Source organism: Epargyreus clarus, unplaced genomic scaffold, assembly GCF_041222505.1.
Source record: "Epargyreus clarus isolate Ecla_fem2 unplaced genomic scaffold, WU_Ecla_fem_2.2 ptg000011l, whole genome shotgun sequence".
Classification (NCBI taxonomy): Eukaryota; Metazoa; Arthropoda; class Insecta; order Lepidoptera; family Hesperiidae; genus Epargyreus; species Epargyreus clarus.
Genome location: NW_027332219.1, coordinates 2,784,015 through 2,809,396, shown reverse-complemented (window position 1 = coordinate 2,809,396; position 25,382 = coordinate 2,784,015). Strand labels below are relative to the sequence as shown.

At 36.6% G+C, this 25,382-nt stretch overlaps 1 protein-coding gene across 1 annotated transcript in view; it reads left to right on the top strand.

Moving 5' to 3' along the window:
- Positions 1–25,382, top strand: part of gek (serine/threonine-protein kinase gek) — a 56,723-nt gene that overhangs the window by 15,475 nt on the left and 15,866 nt on the right. Inside the window, exons 7-30 of the mRNA XM_073077746.1 lie at positions 197–345; positions 851–944; positions 1,033–1,089; positions 1,298–1,352; positions 1,816–1,946; positions 2,357–2,443; positions 3,046–3,167; positions 3,994–4,144; positions 4,390–4,498; positions 4,879–4,985; positions 5,591–5,722; positions 6,493–6,606; positions 7,223–7,357; positions 7,916–8,029; positions 8,746–8,859; positions 9,734–9,847; positions 10,616–10,720; positions 11,525–11,627; positions 12,521–12,743; positions 13,654–13,784; positions 22,309–22,415; positions 23,331–23,381; positions 24,186–24,305; positions 24,791–24,907. Coding sequence (XP_072933847.1) covers positions 197–345; positions 851–944; positions 1,033–1,089; positions 1,298–1,352; positions 1,816–1,946; positions 2,357–2,443; positions 3,046–3,167; positions 3,994–4,144; positions 4,390–4,498; positions 4,879–4,985; positions 5,591–5,722; positions 6,493–6,606; positions 7,223–7,357; positions 7,916–8,029; positions 8,746–8,859; positions 9,734–9,847; positions 10,616–10,720; positions 11,525–11,627; positions 12,521–12,743; positions 13,654–13,784; positions 22,309–22,415; positions 23,331–23,381; positions 24,186–24,305; positions 24,791–24,907 — 2,742 coding nt within the window. The remainder of the gene's footprint in view (positions 1–196; positions 346–850; positions 945–1,032; positions 1,090–1,297; positions 1,353–1,815; positions 1,947–2,356; positions 2,444–3,045; positions 3,168–3,993; positions 4,145–4,389; positions 4,499–4,878; positions 4,986–5,590; positions 5,723–6,492; positions 6,607–7,222; positions 7,358–7,915; positions 8,030–8,745; positions 8,860–9,733; positions 9,848–10,615; positions 10,721–11,524; positions 11,628–12,520; positions 12,744–13,653; positions 13,785–22,308; positions 22,416–23,330; positions 23,382–24,185; positions 24,306–24,790; positions 24,908–25,382) is intronic.

Genomic DNA, 25,382 nt, shown 5'->3' with positions numbered 1-25,382 from the left:
AGCAATAAACTATTTTTATTTTTTATTTTTTTTTTTTTTAATTATAACTACGTTAGATAAATTATATTATAAGTAACTATAAGTACATTGCCTTACCTATTATAAGGTATATCATGAATGTTAGCTGCACATGCTATACATATTTACATCTCATTACATTCATCTCTATCTCACCACGTTATTCTCTCGCCCCCAGTACTTAGTGATGGACTACTACTGCGGTGGCGATCTGCTGACTCTGCTATCCAAGTTCGAGGATAGATTGCCGGAGGACATGGCGCGCTTCTACATCGCGGAGATGGTGCTCGCCGTGCAGAGCGTGCACGAGCTGAGATACGTGCACAGGTACGCATATGCAAGCATTTAACACGCATGGAAACACACATAGAATCATGTATACATACGCAAGCACGTGCAAATTTACATCTATACGGGTATACACGTCCATACACTCGCGCGTGCTCACACACACACACGCACACACACAAACACAAACACACACGCACACATACACACACACATGTGCGCGCGCATAAATAACCACAAGCAATCCGCATCTGATAAAATCACTTCCCTAATAGCACTTTGTACAACACACGAGTGCTTGCGCATATGCAGACGCATACATACGCAGATACACTCACACGTAAATACAGATGCACATAAATGCACACTCACTTAATCTGAAAATTTCTTGCAACTGTGCACATACCACTGTTGTGATCGATTAATTGTAAGGAATAGTTATGTAATATCGATTTAGCAAAACAAATATTTTTTTCTTATATGTGATGTTTTTTTTTTGGTGAGGACAAAAAATGACTAAACAGTGTACCCTTTTATTTTACAGAGACATCAAGCCGGACAACGTGCTATTAGATGCAAGCGGACACATCAGACTCGCGGATTTCGGCTCCTGTTTGCGGTTAGGGGATGACGGGAAGGTAAGCAATGACTTATAAAGATAATTATTATGATTTTTGCCTAAAATTACGGATTATATTAATAACTGTTTTTTTTAAATATTTTCAGGTACAAAGTAACGTCGCCGTGGGAACTCCAGATTACATATCGCCAGAAATATTGCGGGTAAAATATAATACTTTATACATATATGAAAATGTGACACTTGTAAATATACGAAAACTATTTATGTATAGATGATATTATTGTAAGGATATATATGATTGTAAATATAGCCGATTTTATTGGAATATCAGCAAAAAATAAGTATAACTTTATTATCTACCTATCTGTAGTGTTTCATGTTTTAAATGTATTTAACATGTCTTTGCAGGCAATGGAAGATGGGCAAGGAAGATATGGACCAGAATGTGATTGGTGGTCGCTAGGTGAGTTAATTGTTAGCTTCAGAAGTATTTTCAGTGACTAATTTAATATAGTGTGTAAATGTTATATAGTGAAATTTATAAATAATAAAAATGGAGTTAAATTAGTCTATGTCACTGTATAAAATCATGTGTTTTTTTGGGTGCAAGAGTGCATTAGTTCTCAGGGTTACCAAGCGTTTGCGTACGACTTCACATGGGGCTCTAATCTTATGTGGGGTTGATCACAGATGTCTATGGGCGGCAGTAGCCACTTATAATATATAAAAAGTCAGAGTATTTTTCAAAAACCCTTACTTTTTGTAATAGATTACCCCATGGCGAATGCTGTGTTTGCCTGTAAGAGGTTGAGCACATATCATATGACCTATGTTTTGTGCTTATTTTTAATACATTTCGTGTAACAATTGTTGCAAACCTCATGATATGATGAATTGTATCATCTAATAGTGTGCCATTCTCCCAGGTGTGTGCATGTACGAGATGCTGTTCGGCGAGACGCCGTTCTACGCGGAGTCGCTGGTGGAGACGTACGGCAAGATCATGAACCACGCGCGCTGCTTCCACTGCCCGCCGCCCGACGAACACGCCGCACAGGTACACACGACAACACATTGCTGTCCCACTGCTGGGCACCGGTGTCCTCTCAGAATGTGAAGGATTTGCCAGAGATGTACTGTACTAGTATATTAACTATTGAATTCGACTAGGGATATCGATCTGAGATCGATTAATATGAATTAATATTTAATATGAATTAATATGAAAAAATAATATGTACCGTTTTTTAAGCAATATTAGGAAGTCATCTAATATCTGGTAATCGTTAAAGGTTTTTATTCAAAGTTAAAGAAAATATTTTAATACTTTTGTATTTGATATGTCACGTAATTTTTGACTAATTCCGTCCCCCCATTTTATCGTTGAATATGACTATGATGACTCAAGAATAGATATGCTAAACGTGTTTGAAAAACTTTATTAAAAATATATTATTTTAATTTCAGGTGTCTGAAGAAGCAAAAGACTTGATACGCCGATTGATATGTTCATCCGAGAACCGACTAGGAAAGAATGGGTTACAAGATTTCAAGGTATGTACAAATTCATGTAAAATTGATTAATTGTAAGGTTTCATGATCTGCAATGTTTTAGATGTAAATCATATTGCACAAGAGGTTTTGGTATTTTTTTTGTAAAAATATTTCATCATCATCAACAACTCATTATCGTCCCACTGCTGGGCACGGGTCTCTTCTCATAATGAGAAGGATTATTCCATAGTCCACCGCGCTGGTCAAGTGCGTATTGGTAGACTTCACATGCTTTTTGAGTTTTTTATAAATCTCTCAGGTTATTAATCTCAGGTTAAAATTAGTTTCTAATCGCACATAATTAAAAAAAATCAGAGGTGCGTACCTGGGATTTGAACTTCGGACCTCTCGATCGAGAGGCCGAATTTCTTAACCACTAGGCTGATTTTTTACCTTTGTAAAGTAATTTAAAAAAATAGTTAAAAAGATGTAGACGATCTCAGCAAAGAAGAACGCCAAAACGTAGACTATTTTCGCTCAATCCTATGTTAGTGGTTGAAATAAATATTTAAATATTGTCAGTGCTAAGAATAGTTTCTTTTTCCGGACTGTTGATGGCTCTCAGTGGTAATACAGTAACGTGTGTTCGTACATATGTGCAGAGTCACGCGTGGTTCAGCGGCGTGGAGTGGGAGAGCGTGCGCGAGACGCAGGCGCCCTTCGTGCCCGACGTGGCCAGCCCCACCGACACCTCCAACTTCGACGTCGACGACACCGACATACGGTATGTTGGGAACTAATTGTATTTGCGACGAGCTTTTGCCCGCGGCTTCGTTCGCGTATCGAAGTAATATTTTCATCCCCTATTCTATCCCCTTGGGGGTAGAATTGATCAAAATCCTTTCTTGGCGGATGCCTACGTCATAACATCTACCTGCATGCCAAATTTCAGCCCGATCCGTCCAGTGGTTTGGGCTATGCATTGATAGATCACTATGTCAGTCGGTCACCTTTGAGTTATATATATTTAATTTGTGATAAATAAAAGAGCTGGAAGTCTACCTGATAGTGCGTGCACGATAACTATGGACATCTGTAACTAACTAACTCCATGTAGAATCTACACTATATCCCACTTTTTTGTAAATATTTAAGGTAATTTGTCGTTGTTATGTATGTGTACAATGCATTACGTAATAAAGTTATTTCTTTATTACGAACAAGGATTTTATTCGAAATCTATCACAGATGCTTTATTACTGCGGACTGAGATGTTAGGTTCATGTATAAATCATCCAGCATTTACATTTCTATTGAAAAACAAGAAATACTTCATGTTAAAAATAGGCGTGGCGAGAGAACCACTCCAGTCAAATCATCTTACATACTTTTTAAACCTTTTATATTATACAATTAGCAAACAAGCGTGTAATTTGTTTCATGGAAAATAGCTATTGCCATCTGTGGATCTATAAAATCAACATCATATAGAAATTCAGTATAAGGTTCCTTTTCCGTGTATTATGACTGACCATGAGGTAGTTTGCAAGCACATATGACACTTCTATATTATAAAGGAAATGATAATAATTTAGAGTGAATACTTTCAGGTTGTCAGAGGCAGTACCTCCTCCGTCCGCGTCATCGGCGTTCTCCGGATTGCACCTGCCCTTCATAGGGTTCACTTTCACGGCGGGTTCAAGATTATCCGACCTCGGGGCTCCGAGCCCGCTCAGCCCGGCTAAGAATGCACCTAGTCAGGTAGATTAAGTTATTTGATTTATAGAGGTTGTGGCAGCAAAAAAATTTGTTTTTTTTACAAAACCGACGATTAAAATCGACACCGTGAAGTTGGCCAGTAAATGTCGCGAGGTTTGCTGAAAAGATTACCAATACAGTTTTTTTAATATCTTATTTGTAGGTATTGTATGATACAAATAATTGCAAGACATCATATGATACGTACCCATTGTTCTGTTATTTTTATTATTATTGTATAATTGCAGGCACCATCGAACGCGAGCGACCGCGCGGCGCTAAAAGCATTAGAACGAGAGAATGCCTTGCTCGCACAAACCATCGCTGAGCTCCGCGCTGGTACCGGAGACGCTAGTGGTAACGCACTTTATTATTACCCTTTGGTAACCAATTTGGATGGTGCAGTCCGAGAGATGTTGAACAATTTTGGGTGTGTTTAATTTTGTGTTTGAGGCACGTTGAACACTTGTATTTTCCTATAATACCTAATAATCATAAACTAGTTGGGAGGAAGTGGAGTTAAATCATTATTTTATTGTTAAGTACCTGATTTTTTTCGCAAAATTTTCGTTGAAGTTTTTTTCACATTTTTGTTCCATTAAATTTGACATTAACACAGTGAAAAAATAAATGTTATCCACATCCACAACGATATCCACATGAGTAAATGGTAGAACTTAAACTGACAAAAAAGTAATGCTTTGTAACTTGTATGAATTTTTATATTTTGTTTATAGATGAATCAACCCAGATGAAAGAAGAAATAGTGACGCTTTTGCAGAAGAATACAGAACTGGAGGCACAAGTGCGGCGGTTCGAACAACTGACCAGTGTTACCACGCCGGTAATTGTAACTAACATAATATTATTGTATGCCTAATCTATTAATCTATACTAATATTATAAAGAGTAAAACTTTGTTTGATTGTAATGTAATAGGCTCAAAAACTACTGGACCGATTTTAAAAATTCTTTCACCATTCGAAACCTACATTATTCACGAGTAACATGGGCTATATTTTATATGAAATATATTTGATAAATAGATTTTGAGGCGGTACAAAGTTTGCCGGGTCAGCTAGTGTTATATATAGTTAGGGAAAGGTTTAATTGCGTAATAATAATTATTCGTGTTACAAAAAAAAAAAAAATAGTTTGAGAAAATAATTTTCCCTATTTGGGTCCCACGCTATTCCAGTATATTTTAACATGCATACATTCATACAATATACAAACATTATTTATTTATTCAAACACGATTTTTATAAATTTTAATATAATAAGTATTTGGAATCTGAATTATAATTGTCGCGGAATAATAACTCTCTATAACACACTGTGAAATAAAAATAATGACTTCTTGCTCCAAAGTTCCTTTCAATTATGATTCTTCTTAATTGCTTTTAACATAACAAAAATAATATACCGTTTTCATATACATATTTTAAGGACGGTACCGTGGTCCCGCCGGATATGGGCGGGCGACTGCGAGAGTTGGAGCTCATAGTGGAGACCCTCACGCAAGAGAAGGAGGATCTGCTCAAGGACAAGGTGGACTCGCAGGAGAAACTACGGTTGCAGGTACAATACGTTATTTATTATATTGTAGTATTTTATAGTGTATTAAGTAATAAATACTTCTTCAAAGATTAAAGGGGTTGTTTTGGAAAACTAAAATTCCATGCATCCTATTAATCTATTGATTTGTTTTGTGTTTTAACATGTGTATAATAAAAGTCATTTTACCCGAAGCGAATATACACAATACATTTATTTCAGTATTGTGTTCACGTTTGTGTGTGAAATTTTCTTGCTTTTGTAAAATCGTGTTTAAGATTTGATTTTATCTGTGTTGTTCATAGCCTAAGTAACTAAATAGACTCTTAATAGAATAGGTTATGTTTTTATACAAAAAATCTTTATTCATATAAAAAATATATCGTCCTTAGGGACAACAAAACAGTAAACAAGTTGGCCAACTTAAGGACTGTGACAGGAAAAGAATAGTCAACCTAATATTTGCATATTCTATAGGCTTCATACTTTCGTTTGATATGTAATTTGTCCATAAACCAGACCAGTGGAATATGTAAGATTTTTTTTATTATTGTAAAAAAATCATATTCCGGACTGACTTGGACAACCCATTTGCAATATAATTATCGACATATTTAATTCGACTTAAAATACTTTTCATCCATTAACCAGTTCGGTGAAGGTCGTCTTTTATCGGGATCTTAGACCATGATGTATTGTCATTTACTCTCGTGCATTAGGAGTCTATATAGTTACTAACCTCGCGTGACTAACCGTGTTAACTAACTAACCGCGTGACGGTGTGGTGGTGCCAGGACAAGGAGCTGAAGGACGCGGTGACGCAGCGCAAGCTGGCGATGGCGGAGTACAACGAGGTCACCGACCGCCTCGCCGAGCTGCGCCAGCAGAAGCAGAAGCTGTCGCGACAGGTACGCCGCTGCAGAATACGCCTACGGTATCGGTAAAAAAGGGGCTTCCAGGGTTGCGGGCGGCAAGAGTGGGAACTCGAACAGCCAGGTTAGCGACCCCGGGAAGGACGGCGGTATGTGTGGTCGCATACCGTTGTGCACACCTGACGGTGTGGTGAACGGCAAACTCACTTGGGTGGAGCCCAGGGCAGTCGGGGCAACGCGCTAAGACAATTCCAGTTGCGTTCCTTTAGAGATCCCGGAGCCCTCTACGCAGCGCCGAGGAAGAGGGGGGGGGGGGGTTTAATGCGATAAGAATCCCACATACACTGTGTCGCTCCCACGGCACAGGGTACCTTTTGAAGGTTTTCCCCTCGTAAACAAAAAAACTCTCGATTAAACATACTTTTTGTGAATTGTGAAAAATAATTTAACTATTAAAACCGATGTTTATTTACTAACACCTGTAAAAAAAATATTTTCTAGAATTGACAACGTTCTTTGGTAGGCATAATATCTGATAGATTGATTGTTGAGAAATACCGTTAATCAAAAAAACGTTTTAAGGGCGTTAGTAGTGCAAAAAGAACATTCTAAGCTATTTATATCGCGATGTTAATAAAAATATGTTCCGTAGGTCCGCGACAAGGAGGAGGAGTTAGAGGTAGCGATGCAGAAGATCGATGCGTTGCGGCAGGATATTCGCCGCGCGGACAAGGCGCGTCGGGAGCTCGAGGCGAGGCTTGATACCGCTATCGCCGAGGCTACTAAGGTCAGTGTAGTGTAGTGGATCGGCTGGTAGAGATGTTAAAATATAATCGATTTTTATATTAATCGTTTTTTTTCTTATAATCGATTTTTACAAATAAATTCATAAATAGATTTCAACACTTAATTTATATAATCGATTTATAACAAATATTTTTGCCTACGAATTAGACAATTTAGATTAGGGAGAATGGACTAAAGACTATGAGTAGGAGTCGATCCTTCTGATTGGCTTCTGATTCCTTCTGAACATCTGTAATTAATCTGTAATAATTAAAAAAGATTAGATTTTTACTTGAGGTTGGCCGGAGGTGCGCCGTTACCTCTGAGGACTAAGCTGGAATTCCTTATAAAAGTATGCTTCCCTTACCACTCCCATAAAACCAGAACACAGCAACGCTTAACACTGCTGTTATTAGACATAAATAGATGTGGCGAAGGTGTCGAATCGCAGAGAACTCTATTTTTTATTTAAAGAACTGAATTGAGCGAATTGAGAGTAATTTTATAAACACTTGTAAACTATGTTTTTATGTCAATGCGTTGTATTTTGAAACATCAGGAGCGCAAACTACGTGAGGAGACGTTACGCAATCAGCGGGTAGAGGCGGCGGGCGCGCCAGGCTCTACGGCCGCTGATGTGGCGCGGCTACAGGCTGAGGTGGAGGCTCTCGAGGTAGGATACACTTGAAATTATTATATGGTATGGTATTACGCAGCAATTTAGAAAGAATATAAAGTTAATAGGGTATTGCGAATTTTTATGAGAATTGTATCAAATTATGTTTTTAGTTACTATTAGAATTTGAATATTATAAAATCGAAAAGTGCGCTTAGTACGCCTCGTACTTTATCCTTCAAAATATTTGTGCAATTATGTTAGCTGTCGTTTCGTTCAACTCGTAATTGTATTAACGCATAGACGCAATAACCCATTTGTTTTTTGTTTTTTAACGAAACGTCATTACAGTAGTATCATAATAGGCAGTAGCATTTTATAATTCAAAAGACGATTGTAATAGTGAAATTTAAAAATTAATTATATCAAATATGCATTGAATCATTAAGGATAGAAATACACATTTCTAGATTACGTACTTTTAGATTTTTCAATCACGTTGCGTAATATGTACTTTATTTACCTTAGTGTTTTATAAAGCCCGTACCCAATGACGACACATCATCACATTAGCAACGTTATAGTCCGCGCCAAACTGCTAGTCCGCTCTGAAGTCGTTGCGAATAGGTGTAATCCTACAATTTTCTATGGCGACGCGATTCATTTTTATATTCAGTGCGGACTGGCAGTTTTAAGCGGACTATAACTGACATATTATTTACCCTAGTGTTTACATACATTATAACTAACGTAATAACTCTTGTTATACGCAGGCGCAGTACGCAGAATCGCTCGCGCAGCAACAGGCTCGACACGCGGCCGATGCGGCGGCGTTACGCGACCAACTTCACGACGCTGATGCGAGGCGAGCGCTGCTCGCTAGGGAGGTACGTGATGGTAACGGATAGAGTCTGCGCCAAACTTCTAGTCCGCTCTGAATATAGAAACTACTCGCGTCGCAACAGCACATTGTAGATATCAGCGGGAACGAAGACAGCGCGGTCCCCGGGCACCCTCCGCCCGCTCTCGCGTGTACATAGCGCAGTTTTTTTTTCTTTTTATAATATAAGAGTAGCAGACGAGCATGCAGTCCACCTGTTGGTAAATGGCTACTGCCGCCCATGGACATCTGTAATCAACCCCAGATAGGATTAGATATTCCTACCTGAGGTCGGCCACAGATGCGCCGCTACCCCTGAGGACTAAGCTGGAACGCCTCGGAAAAATATGTCTCCCTTAGCACACCCTTCAAACCGGAACACAGCAGCGCTTAACACTGATGTTATTAGGTAGAAATAGGTGTGACGGTGGTGCCGCCGGAGTCAAACCACAAAGGGTTCTAATAGTTAGTGTACCCTTACTGTTGCTGCCGAATATATGGTTGTGGTTGTGTGCGACCGCATTGGCTTTCTGACTACACCTGCGCGCAACAACTTCAGAGCGGACTAGCAGTTTGGCGCGAACTATTCTGGTGATACAAGTGGCAACGGGTCAAGCGATATACTGTGGCATGAAAACAACGGCAGGTGCAGTAGTATGTGGCAATAGATGTCGCTGAAATAAGTGTCGCAGTAATAACGAATGTACTACAGTGTCACACGCTACAAAAGTACACGTATATAATATTATAATATTAAAAATATAATTTAGTATTAATTATTGGCTTTTATTAAACAATCATAGTTATTTTTAGTTAACTCACACTCACAAACAACACACAAATAATGCACTCTCAAATAAGTGTTTTTTTCATCTACATAGCTACAACAATCCAAAGAGAAATTGGAGAGCCGAAGACTGGAGCAACTCACCGACGGCGAGGACAAACAGATGCTCATCAACGAGAACAGGAAGCTCGCTAAAGATCTTGATGCTGTGAGTTATTTACAATTCAGTCAAAAAATGTTTTTTTAAATGCTAAATGTAAGGTACAAATATATAGACTAGCGATCCCTTTTACGAAATTTTGTGAACCCTTTATCATCCTTGACTATATAATTGTTTTTATATTCTCTTCTCCTTTTATATGCCCTTCTATCGGTCTCTGCCCTGGGGGAGCAATTTACGCTCCTCTCATATCCCCTGGTCATAGCAGCGATATGCGAACACAAACCGCTGTCCTTCCCGGGGTTGTTTGCTGGACGGTTTGAGCACCCACTCTTGCCGCCCGCAACCCTGAAAGCCCCTTTTAGTCGCTTCTTACGACAGGCAGGGTATACCGTAGCCCTATTCTGGTCCCGGTACTACAGGGACAATATTCTCTTCCCCCTTACCAAAACCCTCTAAGTATGACCAATGACCACAGTCAATGTATTTAAATGAATTTGCAGTATTTATTGACAGCAGCTGTAGCTGTGAACCTATAGTTCACATTAAAAATAACAGTAACTAACTAATAGGTCAGGAATAAAAACTTTAATTAATTATAATATTATTTATGTCTGTCACAAATACCTTCAATCTATTCTACTTTACTCCAATGTCTTTATCTTCCGTAAGAAACAAAACGAAAGCAATCGTATCAAATTCAACAGTACTATGCAGATACTACACAGAATATGAGAGTCTACTATTACGGTGGGTTCTACCCAGAGCTATAAATAAGCATCCCGTGTCAATATATGATCCGTGCGTGTATCCCAGATGGCGGAGAACGGTCGGCGGTGGCAGGCGGAGCGGCGGCAGCTGGAGGCCGAGCTGGACGAGCTGCGCGCCAAGCGGGACTCCATGCAGCACTGGGAGGCGCAGGTACAGTGCTATACGGATACGGTTCGGTTTGCACGGACGTTCTTGTGTGTAAGAACCATGAACGTGTGAGATGTGGAATGAACGTCCTCCTGAGGTATTCCCGGAGCGTTATGACATGAAGATCGTCAAAAAATGTGCAAAAACCGATGCAATCTCATGCAAAGCCGATGCATTGACGACTCCTCTGTTGTTGCAAATGTCTAGAGGCGGCGTTGACTACTTTTTTTCGTCTAATCGTTAGGTTAAACAATAAAAAAAGGTGTCAGGCGTCAATATGTTGGTAATGCAACCTACATATACACTTATATATATTTTGTAATATTGGAGAAGCAGACCAGAATGCAGTCCATTCAATGGTAAGTGGCTACTGCCGCCTGTGGACCACTTATCAATTTCAGATAAATTTAGATCCTACTTGAGGTCACCCACAGATGCGCCGCTACCCCTGAGAGCTAAGCTGACATGCCTTAAATAAGTGTGTGCTCCTTTAAACCAGAACAGAACAGCGCTTAACACTGCTGTTATAAGTTAAACATTGATGCGGCGATATTATAGTCCGCGCGAAACTTCTAGTCCGCTCTGAAGTTGTTGCGCGCAGGTTTAGTTAGCATATACTCCGTAACGTAAGGGCACACTACGCTATGTCCCCGTGGGTGAGAGCGGGTAGCGCAGGGTGCCGCGCTGTCTTCGTCCCACTAATATCTACAATTTACTGTTGCGACGCGACTCATTTTTTATATTCAGAGCGGACTAAAAGTTTTTATTAAAGAAGTGCTGTTTTCTATACACCTGAATGTTTTACAGATAGCGGACATTATCCGGTGGGTGGCTGATGAAAAGGAGGCTCGCGGTTACCTTCAAGCACTCGCTACTAAGATGACTGAGGAGTTGGATTACTTGAAACACGGTGAGTTTATGAATAAAAAAATCAGTTATTTTATGATCTGTAGAATGTATATAACAGAATGACATAGAACTCAAATAGATCACTAAGTGTAAATTGAGTTAATTAATTGTTAAGGGTTTCGTAAATACTAATAACTCCGAAAAAAAAAAATCCATATATAGATTCCTTATTTATTTTTAGCGTTCGTTTTTATAGCGGCCATTGAATACACATTCTGTAAGAACTTCAAATGTCAATCTATTACATTTAGTTAAAGTGATGGACATTAAATAGAGATAGATGTGTCTATTCAATCGTTGTCACTCATTGTTACAATTCTATACTAATATTATAAAGAGGTAAAGTTTGTAACTTTGATTGTTTGTTTGTTTGTAAGGTTTAATCTTCGGAAATATTGAACTGATCATGAAAATTCTTTTTCAATCGGAAAACTACACTATTCAGGCTATAATTTATTATGGCTGAACTGAAAGTTCAGAGAAAAATACTGGCATATGTATATCAAGTCAGCGGAAATTGGGAAACATGTGATGCTATATCGGCGTGCGCTAATAAAACTATATCAAAATAGACGAACATAATGTTCATCAAAAATGTTGTTCTTTATTAGTGCTCACATGTTGTTCTCTATTAGTTCTCGCAATATAATTGTTTCACAAAAATATAATTAACGCCCAACGAAATGGACACGGGTCGGCTAATGTTTGAATGTCAGGCTCCAGTTGTGTGTTGGGCGTCTTGGTTTAGTAAAACTCGCCACATATGTTTTGTAGAATGAATAAAGCGGGTTCGCGGACGAGTGGTCAGGTTGCAATGAGGGGGTGTAAGTTATTTATTTATTTATTTACTTAGTAACAGCTAGTGATCCATAAATATATTATCCTAAATTGCAGCGAGCGGAGGTCGTGGAACAGCTCCCTCGTCGCCGCCGACGAGCGGCGCGGCGAGCGGCGCGGCGGGCGGCGCGCCCGGCGGCTGGCGGAACAGGCGCTCGCAGAAACTGGACAAGATGGAGATACTCACACTACAATCCTCCCTGCACTCGGAGATACAGGCCAAGCAGGCGGTCGGGGAGGAGCTATCGCGGACGCGGGCTGAGTTGCTCGCCAGTCAGAGGTGAGTGTGACTTATGTACCTATAGTATTATACAGGGAGGTGGAATAGACGTTCGCAGAAACTGGACAAGATGGAGATACTCACGTTGCAGTCATCACTGCACTCGGAGATACAGGCCAAGCAGGCGGTCGGGGAGGAGCTGTCGCGGACGCGCGCTGAGCTGCTGGCCAGTCAGAGGTGAGTGTGGTGGCTATACAATAGTCCAGTGTTAATGGTAGCAAGTGGAACAGACGCTTGTAGAATCTCGACGCTACAATATTCGCTCCATTTTGAAATACAAGCGAAACAAGCTAATCGGAAAGCAGTTGGCTTCTCGTTGTGCAGGAATAAAACACGCTCTTCGGTAAGAGCGATATAATGTGGTTCGTAAAAAAATTGTAAGAAATGGTGAGACGATCGAGCGTGCGTCTGCGCTGAGGTATGTTCGTGCACTGGCCCCACCCGTGCATGAGGTCAATGCTCCCGGTGCGCGGTCGTTGACCTTCGTCCCCGCGCTCCGCTCACCTCGACCCACTACTTGCGTGGACACGAGCTGTCGGGGAGGAGCTGTCGAGGACGGGCGCTGAGCTGCTCGCCAGTCAGAGGTCAGTTTGTTGGAAATGTTTGTGATGGTGTCCTTTCTTTATATGGGAGTAGCAGACAAGTATGCAGTGCACTTGATGGCAAGTGTCTACTGCCGCCCATAGACATTTGTAATCAACCGCAGGTAGGATGAGATATTCCTACTTTACGTCGGCCACAGATGCGCCGGTACCCCTGAGGACTAAGCTGGAACGCCTCTGAAAAGTATGTCTTCATCACACCTTTTAGACGTTTCAAAAAAGCCATATTGTATATGTATAGTATGCGGTGCGAAGGACCATTTCGCCTATCTACCTTTGAACTTATCGATTGTTTTATGTATGTGTAGGGAGCTAGTGGAGACCCGTCAGCGTTTAGACGCTCTCGCCCACGAGCTGAAGCGCAAGGAGCAGCACGTGCGCGAGCTGCAGCAGCAGCTGGACTCGCCGCGCGCGCCGCACCACGCGCCCGCGCACTCCTGTGAGTACCCACCGACACCGCACACACCCACACCGACACCGACACCGACACTGACACTGACACTGCTGACACCGACACTGACATCGCTCACACCGACACCGACACTGCTGACACTAACAACGGTACGAACCACACCAACACTGCGACATTCACACCGACACTGCTGACACCAACACCTCTAATATTGATACTGACACAGCTAACACTGACACCACTGCACCCACCGACACCGACACTGCTGACACTAACAACGGTACAAACCACCGACGCCGCCGACATCGACGTCACTGACGCCGCTGACATTGACATCCCCTATACTGACACCGACGACACTGGTAACGCTGACACCGACATCGACGACACCCACACAGGTGATAATAACACTGATACTACACCTTATTACTGCATATACACAACCAACGTCACAAAACAAACAACAAAATCTATGCTACCACTACACCACGATACTACGTCATGACCGTCTAACGTCATGTGATTGGTGTTCAACTACGCTACGTATAATACATAAACACAATATGCACACCAGTACAATACTCACAATAACACACACCTATCAAATCGTTGCAATACGAACTACATTCACGAGAATATGGTAAAAAAAAAGAAAACTATAGTCTGATTCATAATTAGGTGTCCAAAATGTAAACAAATGTGTTGACCTATCAATCAAGAAAATGCGTTAGAAATGGTAGTTTCTTATTTTTGTCGATATTAAAGTAATACAACAATAATACAATAATAATCTAAATAAATTAAGATTAATTCACATTTTCTAATATTTATATCACCTCAATTTCGTCCCATACAGTAATAATAATAAAAAACAACGTTTATAGTAGAAAATTAAAATGTGATAATGGTAACACAATCGGAATCCAAGACATTTCTTGTGCTGTCATTTTTAAGTTTCGTAACTGATATTATTCATTTTCGTGATTGTGATCGAATTCGAATGTTTTCTCGTTTACATAATGCGTTTGTTAAATTGTGTATATTTGTTAAATTTTCGTTTTTTGTTGAGTTTGTTAAAGTTTTTGTTTCGTGTTAATTTTGACAATGACGTGTTGATTTCTTTGTTTACATTTTGGACACCTAATTATGAATCAGACTATAGTATGATTTGATCCATTTGTAGGGTGAATAAGTTTTGCGTCTCTGTGGAAGAACAGTGGATGCCGGCTGACTTATATATAAGCGAACTTGGTCCTCAGGAGTGGTAAGACATCTGTGATCGGCTTGATCTATATGGAGTTGGTCACAGATGTTCGTGGGTGGCAGTGATCGTTCACCATTAGGTGAATTATGCACGATGACAGTATTAAAAAATCGAAGGATAAATGATTTACTTAAAAAGAATATGTTGAAAGCATTCTCAAAAATATCCCAGTTTTAATAAAAACTTTAGGATTAATTATATTTTCAATAAAATAAAAGTATAAAATAATGCAGTCGGCCATCTTGTCTAAAACGCTAATCGAGGCGAAATGACGTCATTTTTTTGGCGGGTCACCGTATTGCTTGAACTTTTCTATGGGTTATTGAAGCGTGACGTCAATCGCGGACGCCATGACACCCGTGAGCGTTTTCGCGCTTAATTCAAAATTTGTTTTTAAAATGCTAATATTTCTGTTAATACTGGATTTATTGCCGAAATAATACGATTTTTGGAATCAGTAGACATGTACCTACATTATAGAAGGGAATTTCAAAATTTGTCATCATGCACAGTGCAAGGTATTTTGTTACAATCTTCAAAAAACATATCATAAAAATCGCGTTTCACTTGAAGCCGAAATTTTATTATTTTTTGTAATGAAATGGATGAGAATTAAAATTACACATATGAATTAAATTCTTTTATTGAGTTATTCTTTATCAATAAAGTGGCATTTACAATATTAAGACACACATACATTTTACACTACACATTGACTCAAAACTTATTTATATTTTAATTTGTTTTGATACATTTAAATTTGTCTACATAAAACAGACAAGTTTTATACGTAAATTTTATCCCCCTAGCTTATTTGACAAAGACGCTGGGTATTGTATAAACGTGTGCATTATCAAAACAATATTATTTAGTTGTTATATACGATAATAATATTATTATATATTTATTTTTCCAGCACAGTATGTATAGCGAAGTAATATGTTTATTTAGTGCACCTTTTCTTTTTGTTTTCGTTACATGTTACCGCACAATCCCATCCAATACACACGCGATATTAACGTTACGCACGTGACGTACCGTCCCGGTCATACCCAATGTCACATGGAATGTTGGGACCCCACAAAGTCCAACGTCGCCCGCGACGAAAAAAACGAAAATAACCGCCGCCGGTCGCCCGCCACGCCCGACGCCCGGACACGCCGCCATTGTTGTTGTTGTTGTTGAAAATTCAAATTGCGTTCGAAATTTTGTCCGTTTCAAAAATGGAACGCTCTGGGGCCATACGCATGCGCCGTGTTCGTCCGCGGTCGCATCGCGTGAAACGATTGTGTATTACTGTGGCATTTATTATTGTACGCGCGTTTGACGCGCTTTTTTTTTTCTTTTTGTTTTTTGTTTTCATTTTTTTGTGTTCTATTGTCATCCACCCTGCGTCGTGCTGTTATGTTTCGATGACAGTTCGTGTGTGGATAAGGCCGTACTTACCTCTGTTTTTGGGCGTGACGTCGTGTATCTGGGGTTTTGCAATACTCGTGTATCATCAGATATACGACTGATGTATTGACGAACGGCACAATGAGTTTTTATTATGTCGCTGTAGCGGCAAATTATACATTATACATATTGTATATAATTGAATTTTAACTTCAATATAGGGAGGTTTTTTTTTTTAATATTTTACGATCTACGGCTAGCAAGTATAAACAGATAATAGTTAAAATATTTCTTCTTACGAAGAAAAATATAACTACTACTAGCCTCAAAAAGTTACTGTAAACAAGAGATGGAATATGCTTTTTTTATGTTTTATGGTTACACATATTTTATTTATCAGTTTATATTTATCGATCATATATGTCTATAGAAAGACGCATGAAATATTCAAAAGCAGGGGATCGCATAATTATTGTATTTTCGAAAAAATACGATGTATTATTGAAGAAATTTCCTAATATATCACCAAAGGTGCATTCGTCGTCTAGTCCTCGAACTAAACTCTAGTCTAAATCAAGTATTTTACCAAAGATTTTTCATAAACATTAATTTTACGCCTCTACCGCTCGAACTAGTCATTGCTCTCGAAATGTTTTTTTTTTTTGTATTTACATTAAATTATTTTATTTTTACACTTATTTATGTTTGCTATTTATAAGGACACTTTTATGTTGCATTTTTTTATAATTTGATATTGTATATTTTTACAAAATATGTTCTTAACGCATTTGGAGCTAATGCACATATTGCTTACGTCATGTGCTCAGTTAAAAAGCTAAAAGAAGCTTAACAAATAAGCTCCTGATATTTTGTTACGCTCCAAAAGCAATATGAATATTGCGCCGGCAACTATTGCCATATTGCCTGGCATATGCAATATGATTATGAAAAATATATTGTACACTTTTCAATTTATTTGGTGGCATTGCAATAGGAAAACTAAATGCACAATAATTAACTATTATTCACTTTCCAATACGGTTTTATTTTATTCATTTACGCCCGTTAGTAGTCTAAAAAAATTCAAGTAAAGTTTTAACGTTATGTTGTCAAATTGCCAATTTTTCAAATTTTAAAAAATCAAATGCGATCCGCATTTGATTTTTTTTTCGGATTTAAATTATTATATAAAGTGTCGGATTATAAATCAACACTAAAACTTAATAATATTATAAATGGAAAGACCGGTTTACCGAAATTATCTTAGTAATATTCGGGAAGCGAAAAAACATGACAGCACCATGCAGGATTCTAGCAGCTAAGTTTCATGTAGATCAGTATAGAATCTCAGTTTTTTTTTCTGTTTTTATTTATCAAATACAGTCTGTATTTATTGTTTTTTAAAACTACAACCAAGTAGTGGACGGTAGAAACTTGTGGTGTTAAAAAACGAACTTATTTATATTTAAGTGAATTTTTGTTTTAACATAAAATTACGCTCGACACATTTATCCTGCATTTACATTTTTTGTTTTTAATTTTTTCTCGCATAAAATGTAAATTCCGTCACCGAATGTAAATACAAGGTGTGCTTCTTGGCCCGTTGGAGTGAAACTTCTTTACTTTTACTGTAAGAAGTTTGTTGAAAGAAATTAATACCAAGTCTTAGACAACCTATATATGACGAGGCTTTAGCCAACGTCATATTGACAAAAGTTCATGTATTTGCGAAATGATAAAATTATTATATTGTTTTATCTATTTCCTAATCGAAATTATTTCTTTCGAATTCGAAATGGTTTTCAATATATCGACAATATTTTTGATAGCCCTATTACTTTTAAACATATCTTTACTATCAATATTTTTTTGCATTTCATTCGACTACGATCAATTTCAAAAAAATGCATAAAATAATCATTATTTTCAAAAAACGCCAACCCTTAAGGCCTGGCAAATAGAATGAAATTTTATTTTTGTTTTCTCTTTGATCATAATAACCAAGCACACAAACGTAATAATTCTTCCACATCTGAATCACTTTACATCTGAATAGCGAGTTTATTGTCCAAAAACTACCAAAAATATGTGATACAAATGTGATGACTTTGAAATTAGTACGTTGTTTAGCGCCACGTAAATGTAATCTGTGTGGCGTCCAAGTACGCGACGCTAGAACGCGGCGTAAATTACGCCGTACGCGGCGCTAGAATACGCGTTATGTTTGGCCGGGCCTTTAAAGTGTAGACATTTTCATAATCGTAAACTTTAGTATTATGACGTACATACGGCCTCTTAGACTATTACGTCACACACTCATTTGCAAAATTTACCGTATATGAATTTCGTTTTTTATTATTCAGTTGAGAAATTTCACTCCATACATTGGTCGTTGGATGTTATATTTCATGTACAGGACGGTGTATATGTAATATATGATATTAAAGTTCTGTTGTATTGTCTTGTTATTTATTTCAATTTTTTTATTTCGAACTCTCACTCAAAGCATAAGATATTTATTCTAATATGGAATTCGAACTCGAAATGTTTTTATATCAAAATAAAGCTTGCTTAAAATTAGTAAAGGTTTGAAAATTAGACACACAAAATTTATTGAAAATAATTGACAGCAACTATAATAATTTGATGAGTTTACTATTAAGTTAGTTTAGTTTGATATTTAGTAAACAACCCTTACTTTCATACATTTTTTTACACTCTGACAATAATATTAGTTAAATATTTAGTCCTAATAGTAAAATTATTGCCTCTTGAGGCGCTGTCAATATATTTGACTTTCTTAACTTGCAGTTAATATAACTATACCATTTAATTTTCGTATTGTCAATTGAAAATACAAATATACACCTATCATTTCGAGTTATTACTTGGTAACTAAGAGTTTGAGTTGTACGCAAGCAGCCAGGCAGGGATCCGCCAAGTCGAGCTACTGGAGCGGCAAAGAAGATAACGGTTCGTTGCTTTTTGTACTAGAGGAGGTTGAGTTTGTACGTAATGGACGTCCTATTAGAAGTAGACTCGTATGTGATTGTGTACCTGTTTCGTCCTTGGACAGTGTCTGTTGTTATAAACATCGTACAGTACGTACTATAGTGTTATGTAACAAAAAAACAATTTTACAACAATAAAAACATAAAAAATATATCTAAAGAAAACTAATTCGTTTTTAATTAGACATATCTTGTTATGTAAAATTGCAGTATGTGAGGAAATAATTAGAATAAAGTTCCGAAAAGCAAATTTAAAATACGAGTATTATAAGTGATCACCCTGTATTTTTGGTGTGAGACCTTGTTTTCGTCACTACGTTAAAAGAATGTTACAAAACAATACCAATTACATTACAAACTAATAAAATATAGTAAAATATAGTAGTAAGTAAAATATAATAGATATTTTGTTATATAAATAACTTTCATGTTATTATACAGATTGGCGTCTGCTTAATTTTAACTACATCAATACAAAAGTATCATGAATTATTAAGAAATTGTTTTAATAACAACAGGTATTGTCTCCCAAACTATAAGGTTTTCATGGATTTTCTTGTCTTTGTGCTGCGTTTTTAGATATACCTATAATTACTCATTCGTATCAAAAATCGTTGCATTGTAAGTGCAAGCAAGTGTAAAGGAAAAATTTAATTTTATATACAAACATGAGATATCGCTGTTTCGTGAGCCCCTTAGATCTAAGGTTATAGTTATTTTGTTAATTAAGTTTTGTTTTTTGTATAAATACAGCATGTTTATTTTTTTGAAAACGTGATTTTGATTTTTCATTTTTCAAATTGTTTTTTTAATGTTATGTAAAAGTATGGATATAAATGTATATAACAAGGTTTTATTGGACATAGACATATTATAATTTTTATTATTTTGATAAGTTAAACTAATCAAAAATTGTAACGGGGTTTCCAAAACAGCGATACTTGTAAACGATTTGGCAAATTTGAAAATTTTTCGAATAGATTTTTTTCATTGTAAATCGCTTCGCTTTTGCTTGAGCTTTCTTGCGGTGGCATGGATGTGACAAATCATTCCATTTTTTGATTTTACCTATTTTTTTAAATAAAATATAATACCAAAATGTATTTAAAGTCACAAGCTATCTCGAAAATTAAACCAAAAAAAATTGAAAATCACATGCCATTTTTTTTTTTATTTTAAAAGTATTTTATTGTGTTGTGTAATTTTTTAGAATTTCGATCTTTTATTTTCGAAAAAATATTGAAAATCACGTGCCATTTTTTTGGAATTTTGAAAATTATCCTTATGTCCATTCATATACACCACATAACGCGCTAAGCAATATGGTTTTTTCTTTAACACTTGTTTGTATCGCACTTAGGTATTGACTAATCAGTTTTTTATTGTAAACTACCTTACTATTCTCTGTATAGATCCTTAGACTTACGAGGCAACATTCGCACAACTGAAATCTGTATGTAAATAGATAGAGATGTAATATAAAATGACGAATATTTGTATATGCCACAGTATCATTTTTTAATTAAGAAATGGGTGGTTGTAAGGACATGGTAACATAAAAAGGAAAGACGATATGTGCATATTATTTTTTATAATTATTGTTTTATTTATTTATCGAATCATCTTTTAGTATATGCCGCAAAATGGCAATTGTTACATTTTACGTATTTCCCAAATAATGAAAAAAAAAAATTTTTTTTTCGCAGTATTTTTATACTCATAATTATTATAAATTCTTTTGTTAATTTTCCCCATCAATAAAGCCACCTATAAAAGTCTATATATTTATCGTGTACGTAATCATAAAATGTATGTCATAATTATGGTACAAATCACCTATCAACAAAGCAATATGTAAAATGTTGTGTCAATGTTGGCTCGTGCGCCGGAGGCCTTAGTTCGTATTGCGTCTATTGTAAGCGTCCATTTGGATCAATTTTACGCAAATACATTTAATGATTATTAAATATGTTCTAATTTTGTACATAAAAATAAGTATTTTAAATTAATAGCGAATAATAATGATAAATTCATGTAAAATTTATGTAATTTTTAATATGTATTTGCGTAATAAGATTCTGCATGTGTTATTAGTCCTGATTTTGTTGACTAAAATATATTTTTGAATGTGCAGCCGGGTGCCTAAATAGTTAAGTCTACTGATGAAATCTATGAATTATTTTTCGGTTCCATATGTAATAAAATGAGTAATAAATGTGACTTATCCATAAAATCTGATTTGGACATTGTAAGCATCTATTAGGCTTCATATAGTTCTCTTTGGTTGAATTTTTAATATATTTTTTTATACTTAATCAACGTTACATAAGGAAATGTACAAAGTTTCACGTTTATAGGCTTCTGTTTGTCTTAGTTAATATTGGGGTTGTATTGAAAGCAAACATTTTCTTTTTTTTATAAAAAAAATTAAAATGAATTTAAAGAAAAAGAAGAACCAGGAATATCGTGAACCCAAACATTTCTTTTGATCCGCAATTTTAATGTATTTTATTAGTTATATTCGACCCTCCGCATAAATACTTTGTAAATATTTTCAATGTACAGGCACGAATATATTATTAATTGTAACGATTTCGCTTATATGTACTTATTTATTCGTATTAACAATTTAAGCACCCGACTGTACCCTTTGCAAACCTGGTATTTGCTAATTATTATAATTAATTTATCCATTTAGTTTGTATAGTATCGTTTTGTGATCGTGGTTTCGGTTGGGATTGGTTTATGTTTTTCTTTTATATACTTTTTTCACCCCTTTTCACACGTATTTTATTTTATTTATGTAAAATATTTATTTAAAATTTATTGTATTGTGTTCAATGTTTACGACAATATTCACGTTTGTCGGTAATGGTTACAGTTTTGGATCGGCCGTCGTCGCAGATGAGCTACTTGGATCAGTTTCTGAAGGACACGCCCGCTGAGAGGCTCTACGACAACGTCGCCTCCATGAACAACGAACAGAAGGTCAGTCTTAGTTTTATCATCCTAGGTAATATATGATTAGTAGCTGCAAGTTTTTGTTTACGACAAATTTTCTATTGTTACGACAAATATTCGATTTTTAAGTCATTGTTTTTATATTCCGAAAAATTATTATTGACATTTTAAAATTAAAAAAAAATATTGGTTCAAAATCGGTTCGAAAAGAAAATTGGTATCAGTATGTTATGTTTGATAGGAGTTTTTTATGTCCACATTCTAAAATAAAATTTGGCAAAGCCAGATTTGTTGTAAAATTGCACATAATGTAAATAGTACACGATTTTTCATTTAATTATAAATTTTAATTTGCTTCCTAATATTTTAATTTACTTTTATTTTTATGTTTGCTTCAACCATGTTAACATTTGTTTAAAATATTATTATTTTATTGTAAATAATAAATTATCGCTTTAACATTTCATTTGCCGTCATCTCGTGTGTGTGTTACGAGCAATGTCTATGTGTGACAGATTTTTTTTTTTTAAATGGTTTCTTGTAAAAAAATGTCGAGGGTTTATAGGCTGGAAAACGGCTGAAGGCTACAAAATGGAAAAAAATGTACTTTTCTACAAAAATATAATTGTTTACAAGAAAATCCATACTTTTTATACTTAATCCAGATTATTACGATATGTATTCAAATATATGTATCGATAGTAAAAACAAAAATTAAAATATAATACGTTTAAAACCGGGGTTCCCTTACAAGAGACTTATGGTAGTACGAAACCCTCCGCGTGAGTTCAACTCGTACTTTGCCGACATTGTCATTATGCGATCTTTAGTAATTAAAAATTGGATAGATTGATTATTAATAACGGACGTTAACCTTGAATCTGTCACACTGACCATTGCCCATATCGCACACCATATTCACCGTCGCTTCTCCCCGCATAGATGTCGTCGCCGTACGGTTACAGAAATGACCAGCATTGTTGCAATGCGAAGGTAAATGCTGTTTTTTTTGTTTACGCTTTGTGTTTTTGAAGTTATACTTGTTTGATGTATATGGAAAAATAGACTAGTGTGTTGATTTAGGTTGATTTAGGTATTTTGTGGTATAGGGCGGAATTGCGGGCGTTGTAACACATCATTTTATTTTTGGATTACGTCAAATAAGTATGACTTCTTAAGTGTACGTGTACATGTTTTTTTATGAGTTTTTAATCCTTTTCATTTAAAAATTTCTATGTAACAAACTTATTTGATGTTCGAATATACAATTTTTGTTGTAATTAAGATATGCATAAAGTTTGTTAATATAAATTCGTACTTTTTATAGATGTTATATAAATTTTAAAAGGGGGGTTAAATTTTATTTTGCTTTTATTACATTAATTTGATTTCTTCTTATTTTCATAAAACTAAGCTTGTGTGTTTCTAACTTATTTTTGTCTAGTTTATTTTTTAATAATACCTAACCAATATAGATATACTAATCCAATTAGAATTGTAAAATTTTATCTGAATCACTGCTTTTTGTTTGTAACTAACTGCAAGTATTAATGTGAAATATAAGACTAGCATTTGTAAACGAATATAAAATTTAGTTAACAAGTTCTTTTTCTATTAAAATTACTCTTCTTATATAAAGTGAAGTAAATGTATTAACATAATAAAACCAAATAAATATACTTTTTACTAACATGCATTAACATTTTTTCGTTTCGTTTTTCGACTACTTTTGCGCTGTAATAAACTTCTGAAGATACAAATTGTATGAACCATTCCAATCATTCGTTCCATTCGTAGCTGATGTACGGCTCTCAGCAATCTACGGCGCTCAGCGGGTCCGCGGAGAGCCAGGACGAGATGGAGCCGAGAGCCGCCTCTCCGGCATCTACCAAGAGCTCGCCCAGCGAAATGTCCACTGTGAGTATTGACCACCGCTGGTTATAGGGCTCTTTATCAGAATAGAGTTAAGAAGGGAGTTTATTACCTGTGTTAATTTTTACATTGACTGAATTCTTAAAGGCAAGTTTTAAAATTATAATTAGGTATTGATCAGAATAAATTATAGTAGCCTTTTTGTGCGTTTCATCCTACCCGAGATAGGCCATGCGTTGCTACTATTGAGCAATAAGGTGATAAGTCTTAAACGTTTCTTTTACCACAACCTTTAAACCAAAGCACATCTGCGCTTAACACTGCAATTATAAAGCAAAAACAGTTAAAGTGGTGCCTTCGAATGACAGGGTTCTACAACCTTAACTTGATTAAAAACCTTAATATCAATGCCTTTACGCACTCAAATGAAAATATATCGGTGATACTCGCTAAAGAATCTCCTATGTTATCTGACTTAATTTATCTAGATAAGAAAACCATGGAGCTATAAACTCGTATGATCTTTCCAGTATTCCCTACAAGACCCGGCGTTGGGTCCGTCCGTGCCGGGCAAGCAGAAGTTGCACCAGTTCCTAGTGAGGACGTTCAGCAGTCCAACCAAGTGCAATCACTGCACTTCGCTCATGGTGAGTTTATTTACGCCTGTTATAATACTTTACTTTGCATTTTGGATGTTATTTTAATAGTAAAGAATCAGTATGGATTCGCTGTAGGAAAAACATACGATCATAGAAATAATAGTGTTTGGCGTTGCGGTCCGAACTTAGAGCTGTTAGAGCCGGTGCACATGAAGCGATGCGGCATCGTACCTCAAAGATGTTGTAGCATTACATGGGCGGTACGGCAGTGAATACTTATTACGCTGCAACGCCGGAAATATCCCTTTTCGCCAAGTTTCACGGTTTTTAGTAGGGTGTACATGCGACACGGTATTGGAACGTATCGCGTGGTGTATTGTAAATACATATTTGTAAGTAAAATGCCAGAGCGACAACGTTTCGACATCACGCCGCTGCTGCAACGGGTCGTGCGCTGCTACACTCACACACAGCCCACGTGTGTGCGTTGGCCCATAGTTAACTACACAAAGCGTAGGTCGCG